This window comes from Astyanax mexicanus, chromosome 13 (genome assembly GCF_023375975.1).
Source record: "Astyanax mexicanus isolate ESR-SI-001 chromosome 13, AstMex3_surface, whole genome shotgun sequence".
Taxonomy (NCBI): Eukaryota; Metazoa; Chordata; class Actinopteri; order Characiformes; family Acestrorhamphidae; genus Astyanax; species Astyanax mexicanus.
Genome location: NC_064420.1, coordinates 49,744,205 through 49,756,794, shown reverse-complemented (window position 1 = coordinate 49,756,794; position 12,590 = coordinate 49,744,205). Strand labels below are relative to the sequence as shown.

The following is a 12,590-nucleotide window of genomic DNA, read 5'->3' as shown; positions in this document are numbered from 1 at the left end:
ACAAATTAATATTTGGTGGACTAACCCATGTTTTTAATCACAGTTTTCATGCATCTTAGCATCATGTGCTCCTCCACCAGTCTTACACACTGCTTTTGGATACAGCTTTACTCCTGGTGCAAAAATTCAAGCACTTCAGCTTGATTTGATGGCTTGTGAACATCTTACACTTGATTATATTCCAAAGTTTTTTTTTTAATTTGGATATATTAACTCTTGCTCTTCCTTTCCTTGACGTTCCTGATGAGAGCCAGTTCCATCATTATGTTTTTAATGGTCTTTGCTACTGGATTTGAGGATACTTTCAAAGGTATTGAAGTATTTTTTTCTTTACTTACTTGAGTATTTTTGGAGAGTTAAGTAAGAGTTAAGTAATTAACTCTTGGATAAACTTATATGACATGCCAACTCATGACAACAATCCACTAAATCATAAAACATAAAAAAAATAATTGTATTATTTTATGTATATACAGAGAATTCCTCCTGTGTAAGGGCCCTGATGATAGCCAGTTCCATCATAACATTTTTGATGGTCTTTGCTACTGGATACTTTGTGTATATATTTGTATATTATATTTAAAATTACTGTGTATTTTGTAATGTATATTGTAATATAATATAAAGTATATTATAAAAGTGTTTTAATATTGGGCTCATAAGGATGTTTCCCCCTTATGGAGGGTCCTGATGAGAGCCAGTTCCATCATAACATTTTTGATGGTCTTTGCTACTGGATACTTTGTGTATATATTTGTATATTATATTTAAAATTACTGTGTATTTTGTAATGTATATTGTAATATAATATAAAGTATATTATAACAGTGTTTTAGTATTGGGCCCATAAAGATGTTTCCCCCTTATGGAGGGTCCTGATGAGAGCCAGTTCCATCATAACATTTTTGATGGTCTTTGCTACTGGATACTTTGTGTATATATTCGTATATTATATTTACAATTACTGTATATTTTGTAATGTATGTTGTAATATAATATAAAGTATATTATAACAGTGTTTTAGTATTGGGCCCATAAAGATGTTCCCCCTTATGGAGGGTCCTGATGAGAGCCAGTTCCATCATAACATTTTTGATGGTCTTTGCTACTGGATACTTTGTGTATATATTTGTATATTATATTTAAAATTACTGTATATTTTGTAATGTATATTGTAATATAATATAAAGTATATTATAACAGTGTTTTAGTATTGGGCCCATAAAGATGTTTCCCCCTTATGGAGGGTCCTGATGAAAGCCAGTTCCATCATTGTTCCATCAACATTTTTTGTTGGTTTTTGTTAGTGAATTTGAGGACACTTTCAAAGTTCTCAAAGCATTTTTTAAATAACTCTGTATATATATAGATGATAATAGATGATGGTGTATATAATAATAATATTATTAGTAATAGTGAGTTAGTATTGGGCCCATATAGCAGAAGGTCCCCCAGTGCCTGGTCTCTCTATAGGCAGCAGTGTGTATGGGTGTATGAATGGGTGAGCGGGGGGTTTAGCCTAGCCGCTTAGCCGGCCCTGCATCACAGCTGATGGGGCTTTAGGCTGCGGAGGAGCCGGATGGTGGCGGTCTGCGGGGAAGCGGCGGGGAACACGAGCTCGGAACCTATTGGGCTATTTAACGGGCTGCTGCGGGCGCGGGAGAGGCCGGGCGGATCTCTGCGGCATGGAGGACGACCTGGTGTGCGAGTACGACTCCACCTGGGACACGGAGAGCGACGGGGACGAGTTGGGGGAGAACCCGGCGCGGCGCTGCAACCAGGACCGGAATAAACGCGCCAGGGCGGCTTTCGTACGTTCTGGAGCTTAAATACCGCTTTAAAACGCGGGTTTGCGGGCTGGGGTTTGGAGATAGGACCCGTGGGGATGTTAGTAGCGGTGTTTGGTGTATTTCTGTGGGAGTTTAGTGGGTTATTTCGGGTGTTTTGTAACGCTAGCCTGCTAAATAACACGCTGATGCTGCTGCTGAGGCTGCGCTGATGATGATGATGCTGCAGCAGCAGATAAGGGGCTGCAGGGGAACCGCTATGCTAAGTTAAGCTATGCTAAGCTAACGGCTAAGCTAAAGGCTAAGCTAAGGTAACGTTAGGTTACTAAAGAAGAAGATGCTCCTGCAGTGAATTTACAGCAGATTTAAACCGTTTTAATGATTTTAAACCTCAGTTTTAACATCGCAAACATTATAAAAAGAGTTAATTCACTAAATAAGTTGTGAATTAATGGAAAAACATCCTAAAATGAGCAGAAACAGGCTGATAAGCACTGATGCTAATGGTTAAAGTCGTGCACATCCTATAACCTGCTGTTTAAATATCACTGTATATATATATATATACATATACAGCACATTTAAACAACGTTAATGCTTTTAAATGTATATGTAATCTTCATGCATTAAATGGAGTAAGTTAATTAATTAAATGAGGTGTAAATGAATGGGAAAACACTCTAAAATGAGCATAAACACTCAGTAAATAGGCTGATAAAATATTTCCCTTGCTTTTGCACAATTTGTGGCTAAATTGTTTTTTTTATTGTTATTTATAGAGCAAGGACCTCTATAAATAACAATAAATACCTCATGCAGTGGACTGATAAATTAAATTACATAAGAATTAATGTAAAACACCCTAATATAAGAGGTAAAGCTCAGGAAATAGGCTGATAAACATTGTTTTTTTTTTGTTTTTTTTTTTTAGAATATTTTATTTACACACATTTACACAATTTTGCTTTTGCTAAATATGTTTTTAAGCTGTTATTTATAAAGCTTTGCTGTTAGGGACCAGACGAATTGGCCCTAAAATATCACAATATTTCAGCGTTTTTCGCAATAACGATATTCTTGGCGATTATGAAAAATAAAAACACAGAATATTGTTTAATTAATTTCACAAACCTCATATGGTTAATCAGATGAATAAATGGCAAAACACCCTAATATGAGAAGAATGGAAATTTCCCACACAGACAAGTACTGAGGGATGCTTCTACAGTAAATATAAAGCGCATTTAAACCATTTTAATGCTTTTAGACGTTTTTTTTTATTATTATTTAACTAGATGGAAAAAAGTAGAATACCTCTAAAATTACATTTTTAAAAATGAATGCCTTTTGTTGCCCAATTTATAGATAAATATTTATAAAAAACAGGTTCTTTAACATTACAGAACGCTACTAGGGAAAGAGATCTTAGAAATAAAAATATTAGCTGGCTATAAACACGTGTGGCTCACATGGGCTAGGAGTGGGATTGTACATGAGTGTACTGGGACCCAGTTTTGCTTGAATACTGAGTACAGCCCATTTTTCACCCCTCCTGGTTCAGTGAGTGGCTGAAAATGTTGATATTTTCAGTTATTCCTTTTTGTAAACACAAAATACACTTAAAAAACAGGGGAAAAAGTGTAGAACGGATGGTGTAGCCACATCAGTAGGTTTGAAGCAGGAATGAAGGTAGGTGGGTTAATCCTGAGAACACTTACAAGCCGTTAAGTAGAGCGAATAAATTGGTTGTGCAATCTTACTTTCGTTTCATCAATATTAGTGACGCAAGCGTTCACATCTTTTCAGTTCTTCAGGAGGGGTTAGCAAACAGGGCAATGTTAAAATGTCACTATTTCAATTTTAGCGTCAGAAAACATCTATTAAATGAGAAATATGAAGTGAAATGGACTTGGGTTGTAGTAAAACATACCGGTAATAAAAAGTGCACACTTATTGAATAGCCCACCTCTGTTCACGCTCAGCGTTTCAAAATACAGAACTTTTAGCTGATACTCCAAACAACAACAATGCGATAAATATATCCATAATTGACATTTAGCTAATGCTCTTACACAGAGTGACTTACAAGGTAATTCCTATTACAGATGTAGGCCAATGTAGGGTACAGAGTCTTGTTAGAGCTAGCTAGCTCACTGCTTATGTTAGCTAATATGCTAACATGTCCTGCATCACAATGAAACAAAATTGAAAAAGAAAATTGGTAACAAATGGGAAACGTAAAGTTTTAATTTTAAAACAGAGCAGGAACCCTGTTGGAATTTAATATCCGGCTCTTTATTTTCCCACAGTGGTCCAACTCCTCTTCCAGAAACCTCCGGGCAGCCAAAGACATGCAGAACTACAGACACGGCTATCCAGTGAGTATTTTATACTCTATTAATAAACCAGCAGCAGTACTGACACTTTCAGGCTAATCTGATCATGATTGTAGAGAATCAGTCTTTAAATTCTGTTTTTCATCTTTATCTCTCCTCAGAGTATCATAGACGACGATGGTCCAGAGGAAAGGATGCCTAACCTGAAATTCTATTTAAATGAAATTAAGTCTTCTCCTGATGGTACGGATCTCGCTCTGGTTTTAGCTTTTGATTTCTGCAGTGGGGTTCTTCTTCTTCTTCTTAATCTTCATTTTTATCTCTTATTGTTTCAGATGTGTCAATTGAGACGTTTCACAGTGAGTGGAGAACGGACTACAAACGTCTGGAACGGGTTCACTCCTACATTCAGTGGTAAGCATTAGACAATAAAATATTTTAAAAATAGCTTTAAAGGGGCTGTGGAGGACCGTGTAGAACAGCACCACCAAAGAAGCAGATACAGCTCGCTAGCTAACGCTAGCCAGTTAGCATAACAAGCTAATACACTGAAGTGATGATATCTTAGCTGTGTGTAGAGTCAAATGCTTGTCTTGCTCTGTCCTGCCTGGAGAAAAATAAGAATAGTGCTTTATCTGAGGAGCTCCTGCTGCTGTTCCTCACTGTATGAGTTTTTATCCAAGTAAAATAGAAAAACAACAGCGAACAGCTATAATTCCCTCAGAAAAGAGAGAAAAGGAATTCACCAATCAGTTATAGTTATAAGACAAAACTCCCTAAAACTCTGGATACAAGGACCAAAAAAATATATAGAGCTTTTAAATGCATTAATGCTGTAGCCTAATGTAAGCTGGGAACTAAATTTAATGTAATGGCTTCAATAATAACAATATATTTTAAATTGATATTAAACTTGTGTCTAACTTGTGCAGTAGAATATTTGAGAAATATATTTTTGAATTTTAGGTCATGTTTGTTTTATATATATATATATATATATATATATATATATATATATATATAATTATTATTATTATTATTATTAATTTTTAATTTTTTTTTTTTTAATTAATTAATTAATTTATTTATTTTTTTTAGTTTAATGCACATTTATCCAGTGATATTTAACGTTAACACTACTAATCATATTAATGCTGTCATATTAAACGCCAGGGGGTAATGGTTGAGTTGATATGTATATTTGTTCATGGCTATGTGTTGATCTGTGGTGATTTGAATGTATTGAGAGGAATTAAGGGATTATGGGATGTCTGCATGCCCGGTTGTTTTGCAGGTTGTTTCCGCTGCGGGAGCCGGGAGTTAATTACATGGCGACGGAGCTCACCAAGAAAGAAATCCAGGTGAGAGACACTCTACCTGCTGATTACCTTTTCATGCATCATGCATGAAAACCTGCTGCCTTCCAGTGAGAGAAGGAGAAGAGAGGAGGAATTTGAGGGAAATACTACATAAATTTATACAGTCTCATTTATGCAGTTCTAAAAAAAAGTGCAAAATCAATGCAAACCTGCAAAAAATGTGAACTGTATTTTTTTGCACTATAAGGCGCACTGTCAGTGAACGTCAATTTTCTTGAAAATCAGCGTCTCAGAAATTTTTAATATTATATTAGACCAATTGGTACTTTTGGCAGTGTAGGCAGTGTGCCAAGTCCTGCTGGAAAATGAAATCCACATCTACATAAGTTGTCAGAAGCAGAGGTTCAGCATGAAGTGCTGTAAGATTTTGTGGGAAAACAAAACTGCACTGACTTTAGACCTGATAATAAAACACAGTGGATCAACACCAGCAGATGACAGACATGTCTCTCCAAACCATCACTGATCATCAGTAAATTTTACATTTCATTTGTAAATCAAGGGAGCAGAGTCTGGAGGAAGAGTGTGAAGTTTCCACCAATCAGTGATGGTTACAATTCAGATGCAAATATAAAGTTTACTTAGTCAAGTCAAAGTAAAATAAAATAGTCTAAATAAAATAAAAAAGGATAATCTTTATTATTTTTAGTCAGTACATCTTTTCACTTGGGCTTTTATTATGAAGCCCATAATGACAGATTATTCATAATGGCTATCAGCCAAGTGGCGATGTTAACTTTTTCTGAGATGAATTAATGGCTAATGTTTGATATCAGAATATCAGTTTGATATTAATTAATCTAAATTAACACATTAATTTCAGAGCCCTAGTAAAAATTCCTGTACTTTTATTCCTCTTAACTGTAATTTTACATCACTGTGAGAATGAGTGAGTGGTAATCGCAGGGGTCCAGGCACAGTACAGCAGTGTAGAGGAGTGTGATGGAGCGTGTTTTTAGACGGGCTTTATGCATTATAGATGCGGGGTCTGAAAATGAGATTTTTGGACGTGAATTAAATTTACACAGAGCTGAAGCTGAATAATTCAGTCTCAGAGTGCCCTGCTACAGGGGTTTGCTCTCAGAGGCTTTCTGAACATGTCTCTTTTCCCTGTTCTTATATCTGTTAAAACACACCGACAGTTACATTAAAGGATAAAAGTGTGTTTTAATTTCCTCAGAGTGGATTAAAATCTGATTATACAAATAATTGCTTCCATATTCAGTGTATTAAGCACCCCTACTACCCCTACAGTGTATATTTTTAAAAGTATTCTTAACATGGAAAAAGTACATACTTTTTAAAATTAAAATATGTACTTAAATACATACTAAACTTACTATTTTGGAGCAATTTATAGCAACTTAAGTATGTTTTTAGTTGTAATTAAGCTATATTTAAATACAACATAAAACATTAGGTTGTGTTTTTGAGTGCTTTTTTCGTATAACTTAAGCAAAATTAAGTAGATTTTAGTACAGTGTGTTTTTTTTTTTTAAACATCATTTTTAATACACTTGAAGTATATTGTAAATGTATTACTGTAACATACTTTGCATATTGATGCACATACTGGAAAAAAAATACACTGAAGTGCACTTTAAGCAGTATTTAATGCCACTATTTTTTCTTTCCTATTTTTAAGGATATCTCTTAAAAAATACGTTTTATGGAAACAGAGAAAGTGTATTAAATGTGTATTTTTATGTTTTAGGTATATTCAATTTATAAAATGCACTTTTAGTGTTCTTTATCTAATTACAACATACTTTTAATGCTCTTAAGTATACTACCTTTACACAAGGGTACCCTGCAGAAATTGAGGTTTTCCTGCTATAACTCGCACAGATCAAATATCATTTTAAACTTTTAAGTTTTAATTACCTTTAGACAGCCGGAGTTTTTTCTTCTCGGTTTACCTTTTTTCCCATTTTATTTATTTATTTATTTTTGTTTTTTATTTTATTTTTACGGTTTACGGTTTTTTTTAAACCTAGTGTTATTTTTAGTTACTCAATCAATTTTTAGTCTTCTGTTATTTTTAGTTTTTTTTTTTTTTCTAAATTCAAAATTTTAATCATTTATCTCATAATTTGTCTGCTTTACATTTTAGCCCGTCCACTTTTTTCTGTAGTTTGAATTGAATTTAACTTGAATTTTAATTATTTCAATCTTTCGCTTTTAAATCTTTATTTTTGTTTGTTAGTTTTTTAAGGCTTTTGTTTTATATTTATTATTTTGGTTATGAAGTTCCTTATTTTAGATTAACTTGATTAAAAACTTAATTTAGTTTTATTTTCCTATTTGTTGGTGTTATCAATCCCTTTTAGTTGCAAATGCTTGCACATTTTTATTGACACAAATATGGATTTTAACATTGCTTTTTTGTGTGTTTTGACCTTGTGAAATTCCGCTGAAAAGAATCAGTTTAATTTTTTTTTTTTATAACAAAATCAGATTTTTTTTATACTTTTTTTATTTTTCAGATTCAGAAAATTCTAATTCAAAACTCTAAATTTGGAATTCTAATTTCTGAACATAATTGTTTCTGCTTGTATTTTATTTATTGATGGCAGTATTGCATCCCAAAACTGCTAGTTTGAAGAGCACAGACACAGACAGGAGAAGGTGCTCAGATACACAAATTCAATTCTATTTAATTCTAAACTCTGAGGTTTCTTTTTTTTTTATTATTATTTTTTTTTTTTACAGCATTTTATTAATTTTTTTTCAATTGTTAAAATTCAGGTTTATAATTTAAGCTTTTACTGTATATATTTTATTGTTAATTAAGGTTAAAAGCTAAATAGCTAAATTTAAAATGTGCAGATTTACGTTAGATTTGACGGTATCCTGACTGATGATTGAGGTCTGTGTTTCTCTGCAGGCGTTTCGGGAGAGCGCCGAGGCTAAACGGCGGCTGGTAGATTCATATGAACTGATGCTGGGTTTCTACGGGATTCAGCTGCTGAGCCGAGAGACCGGAGAGGTTAAACGCTCTGAAAACTGGAGGGAACGCTTCGCCAACCTAGAGCGGTCAGTAATAGTAATATTAATGAATAATAATAGGAGTGAAGCTTTGAGTTGTAAATCTAAATGTTTTGTGATTTGCCGAGCTGTAACAAGTTTGTGAGATAACAATCTCAAAGGAGCGTTACTTCAAAGCATTAGCTACTTAATTCAAAGACTTTTTATATGTCCTTCACACGGTCAGAATTGCTTGATTTTGGTCCATTACAGATCATTTAAAATAAATTAAAAAAAAACACACAATTCTAAAATATTTAGGGGTCTACCATTTCGTATTGTACGCATATATATTGCAAAACATTTTGGCACATAAAAAAAAACATATCATGATAATAGGGATATTCTTACTTAATTTTCTTGTAATTCTTTGTTTGTAGTGTATATATGCATGCACTAAATTTGCTGCACTTTAGTTGTGTTTTTTAAGTTTTTCCTGCATTACATTATTTATTTATTTATTTATTTTTGTTACACAAAATCACACTCTTCATTAGTTACAGTTGTTTAAAAAAAATTAAAAATGTTTATCTTTTTTGGTTGTTTCTACTGAATATATTTGTACTATATAACACTTTGACATGTATTTAGTTGCAGAAATGTATTATTTATATACGTATATATATATATATATATATATATATATATATATATATATATATATATATATATATATACCCTGAAATATTGTGACATTGAAAAATGCAAAAACATAATATATTTTTTTCTTATTTCAGTGCATTATAAAATAATATATATTCATAATATTCATACACACAGCACCAGTCAAAAGTTTGGACACACTTTCATTCAATGTTTTTCTTTATTTAATATATGGCTCTGGAAAAAAATAAGAGGGCACTTAAAAATGATGTTTTTTCTCGATTTTACCAAATTGAAAAACTCTGGAATATAATCAAGAGGAAGATGGATGATCACAAACCGTCAAACCACCAAACTGAACTGCTTGAATTTTTGCACCAGGAGTAAAGCAGCATAAAGTTATCCAAAAGCAGTGTGTAAGACTGGTGGAGGAGAACATGATGCCAAGATGCATAAAAACTGTGATTAAAAACTGTGAATATTAATTTGTTTTCTTTGCATTATTTGAGGTCTGAAAGCTCTGCATCTTTCTTATTTCAGTAATTTCTCATTTTCTGCAAATAAATTCTCTAAATTACAATATTTTTATTTGGAATTTGGGAGAAATATTGTCTGTAGTTTATAAAATAAAACAACAATGTTCATTTTACTCAAACATAAACCTATAAATAGCAAAATCAGAAAAACTGATTTTTCCCAGAGCTATATATTAATATAATGTTTATATTAATGACAAACAATTAAGGGACACATATGGAATTATGTACTAAACAGGTAAAAATATATAATATTTGTCCACTACAATGTAAAAAAAATCATAAAAAGAGAAAACACACTGAATGAGAAGAGGAGTGTCCAAAATTGTCATTGCTCCTGTATATATTTAAAATATTAATTGTTTTTTTTTCTTCTATAAAACCTTTTCTGTAGATGTTTAAGAAAAAGATGTTTTTAATGTGGAACCAGGTGTAGTTTGGTACTTGAACACACTTTTTAAAGTAGGAAAAATAATCTGCTTTTTCTACAGCACAAATTAACACCTGAGTAAAAATGACTTATAACGAATCTTTCTCTTTGGAAATGTTCCTCTTCCAGAAACATGCACAATAACCTGCGGATCACCCGCATCCTGAAGAGCCTTGGGGAGCTGGGCTTCGAGCACTACCAGGCTCCTCTGGTGCGCTTCTTCCTGGAGGAGACGCTCGTCCGCAAGAACCTGAGCAGCATGAAGAGGAGTGTGCTGGACTACTTCCTGTTCGCTGTGAGGGACAAGCGGGAACGCCGCAAGCTGATCCGCTACGCTTTCCAGCACTTTGAGCCCAAAGACAAGTTCGTGTGGTGCCCCCGGAAGATCCAGAAGCGCTTCAAGAAGAAGGCGGAGAAGAGGCAGGACCCTTCGTTGGGGAACGGCCTGGCGACCACCAGCGAGGAGCCAAACCCGAGCCGAACTCAAGGCAAAAACCGGGACGGCGACAGAGAGGTGAAGATCTTCGAGATCCAGAAGCAGAGCGACGACGACCCTCTGAGCGTCGTCTTCGAGAAGCAGTTGGAAAGTTCCACGACTGACGTTGAGACGTTCAATGAGGGTTCATCGGTAGACCACCACCATTCGCCTCTCAACAATGGCAGCAGAGGTCTTGACGGTGGTGTTGAAGGAGGAATGGATGGAGGTCTTGACTGTGGTGAGATGGACCACTCCAACAGCGCTGAACCCGATGCTGCTAAAATTCAGGATGCAAATACCGATGAACCCATGAAGGACAGCAGTCCAGCAATGGCAGCTAAAGCACGTGAGCTAAAGAACGAGAGCGTTCTGCACGAGTCCGACCACGACGGCACCAACACCAAGACCGTTGAGAACGTTGTGGTAGAAACCAAAAACTGTTCCCCAGAACTTTCCAGCTCCCAGGAGGAGTCTGAGAATGAGCTGCTCACCGCAGATCCCCAGCCCAGAGAGATTGAAGGAAGCCCCGCCACGGTTACGTGTTCGGGAAAAGCACAGGCGGAAAGTCCCAAACACACCTTGCCGTCCCCGCCGCTGGGCGGCCGGGCAGAGAAGCTTCCCAGGACCAACGCCGACTGCGCTTTAGGCTCGTCTGATCTCACGGAGGTCTCGCCAGGAGACGCCATGAGCGTCAGCTTGCTAGATAACCAAGGAAACTCGGACTCAAACAATCTCAACAGTGTCAAGAAACAGACGAACGGCACGGAGAAGGTCGAGCCGATGGACACGGACCCCAGCGTAGGTTCCCGAAGTGATTCCTAAACGCAGCGAAAAAACGCGAAAGGATTGAATTTAAATGTATTAGTTTGAATAGATAGGAACAAAAAAAAATCAATTCTGAAACCGTCATAAACAACACTTACAAAAAAAAGAAACACACACAAACTGACACAGACGACAGACGGGGGTATGAGCTGTTAATCTCATTCATTGGTTCATTGATGAAGTTATGAAATCTGGTTAAACAATTAAATAAATGAAGTTTATTCTTCAAGTAGTAAGGGTTGAATTTAATTCTGCATGTCTGTTTTTGTTTTTCCTTTGTTTGACGGTTAAAACTAGGCCTGTGCGATTATGGATCAAAGTAACTAACATCACAATATTTTTTCATCTCAAATCTCATAAGGTAATAACGAAAAAAAAAGACACTTCCAATCACGGTCATGCAGCTCGCCATCAGCTGCTGGAGCCCTGAGAGAGAACAGTTGCTCTTGCTTCTTGCTCTCTCTGGGTGGGTACAGTACAGTAGATGGCGCTCTTCTTTCCCCTCATCACTCCTAGGGTGATGTGGATCAGCACAAGGCTGCGTCTGTGAGCTGATATATCAGAACCACAGAGTCGCTGCGCTTTCCTCCGAGCGTTAGCGCTGTGATGCTACTCGGCAATGATACAGCATCAGCAGCAGTTCAAAAAGAGGCGGAGTCTGACTTCATATGTATCGGAGGAGAGGGGATGTACAGCTGAGTAGCAGATGAATGGGTGCTATCGGCTTAGCTAAATTTAGGAGAAAATGGGAGAAAATTAGAAATACATAGTTACTTGGAGCTAATTGGAATGCAACATACTCTATATCAATATAAACCATATTGTCATGTCTTATATATTAATTATAAAAATAAAGGAATAATAACTTAAAACTCTATATAACGCCCAGCCCTAAAGTAAGTGTCAATAGAATTGAAGCACAAGTTACAGTAGTAGGCGTTTCTAATAAAGTGGCCATTTTTGAAAACAGAATGTGTTTCTAATAAAGTGGCCAGTTCTGAAAGCAGAAAGTAGGTGTTTCTAATAAAGTGGCCAGTTCTGAAAGCAATAGGAAGGCATTTCTAATAAAGTGGCCATTGTGTAGAAGTTCGCGTTACAGAAGTAGGTGGTCCTAATATAGTGGTCAGTCTTAAAAAGAATGTAAGCGTTTCTAATAAAATGGCCAGATTTGAAAGCAAAAGGAAGGTGT

The 12,590-nt window shown here is 35.4% G+C and overlaps 2 protein-coding genes across 2 annotated transcripts in view; one reads left to right on the top strand and one right to left on the bottom strand.

The window, feature by feature from the left end:
• Window positions 1-1,479: 1,479 nt before the first annotated feature.
• Window positions 1,480-11,633, top strand: ogfr (opioid growth factor receptor). Its single transcript, XM_022666457.2, has 7 exons — window positions 1,480-1,811; window positions 4,097-4,165; window positions 4,285-4,366; window positions 4,459-4,537; window positions 5,418-5,484; window positions 8,390-8,538; window positions 10,228-11,633. Exons 1-7 carry the CDS (start codon window positions 1,686-1,688, stop codon window positions 11,396-11,398), a joined length of 1,743 nt encoding a protein of 580 aa, XP_022522178.2. The 5' UTR covers window positions 1,480-1,685; the 3' UTR covers window positions 11,399-11,633.
• The window catches only part of LOC111191435 (suppressor of cytokine signaling 2), a 202,678-nt gene continuing 199,532 nt past the window's right edge, over window positions 9,445-12,590 (bottom strand). Inside the window, exon 4 of the transcript XR_007423900.1 lies at window positions 9,445-9,604. The gene's annotated coding sequence lies outside the window, so the exon portion shown is untranslated. The remainder of the gene's footprint in view (window positions 9,605-12,590) is intronic.

What these genes read in the sequence shown, in the direction of transcription:
- ogfr (XM_022666457.2), top strand. Translation starts at nt 1,686, where the DNA reads ATGGAGGACGACCTGGTGTGCGAGTACGACTCCACCTGGGACACGGAG. An exon ending in AACGCGCCAGGGCGGCTTTC is followed by an intron (nt 1,812 to 4,096) that starts GTACGTTCTGGA and finishes ATTTTCCCACAG; the next exon opens with TGGTCCAACTCCTCTTCCAG. An exon ending in AATTAAGTCTTCTCCTGATG is followed by an intron (nt 4,367 to 4,458) that starts GTACGGATCTCG and finishes TTATTGTTTCAG; the next exon opens with ATGTGTCAATTGAGACGTTT.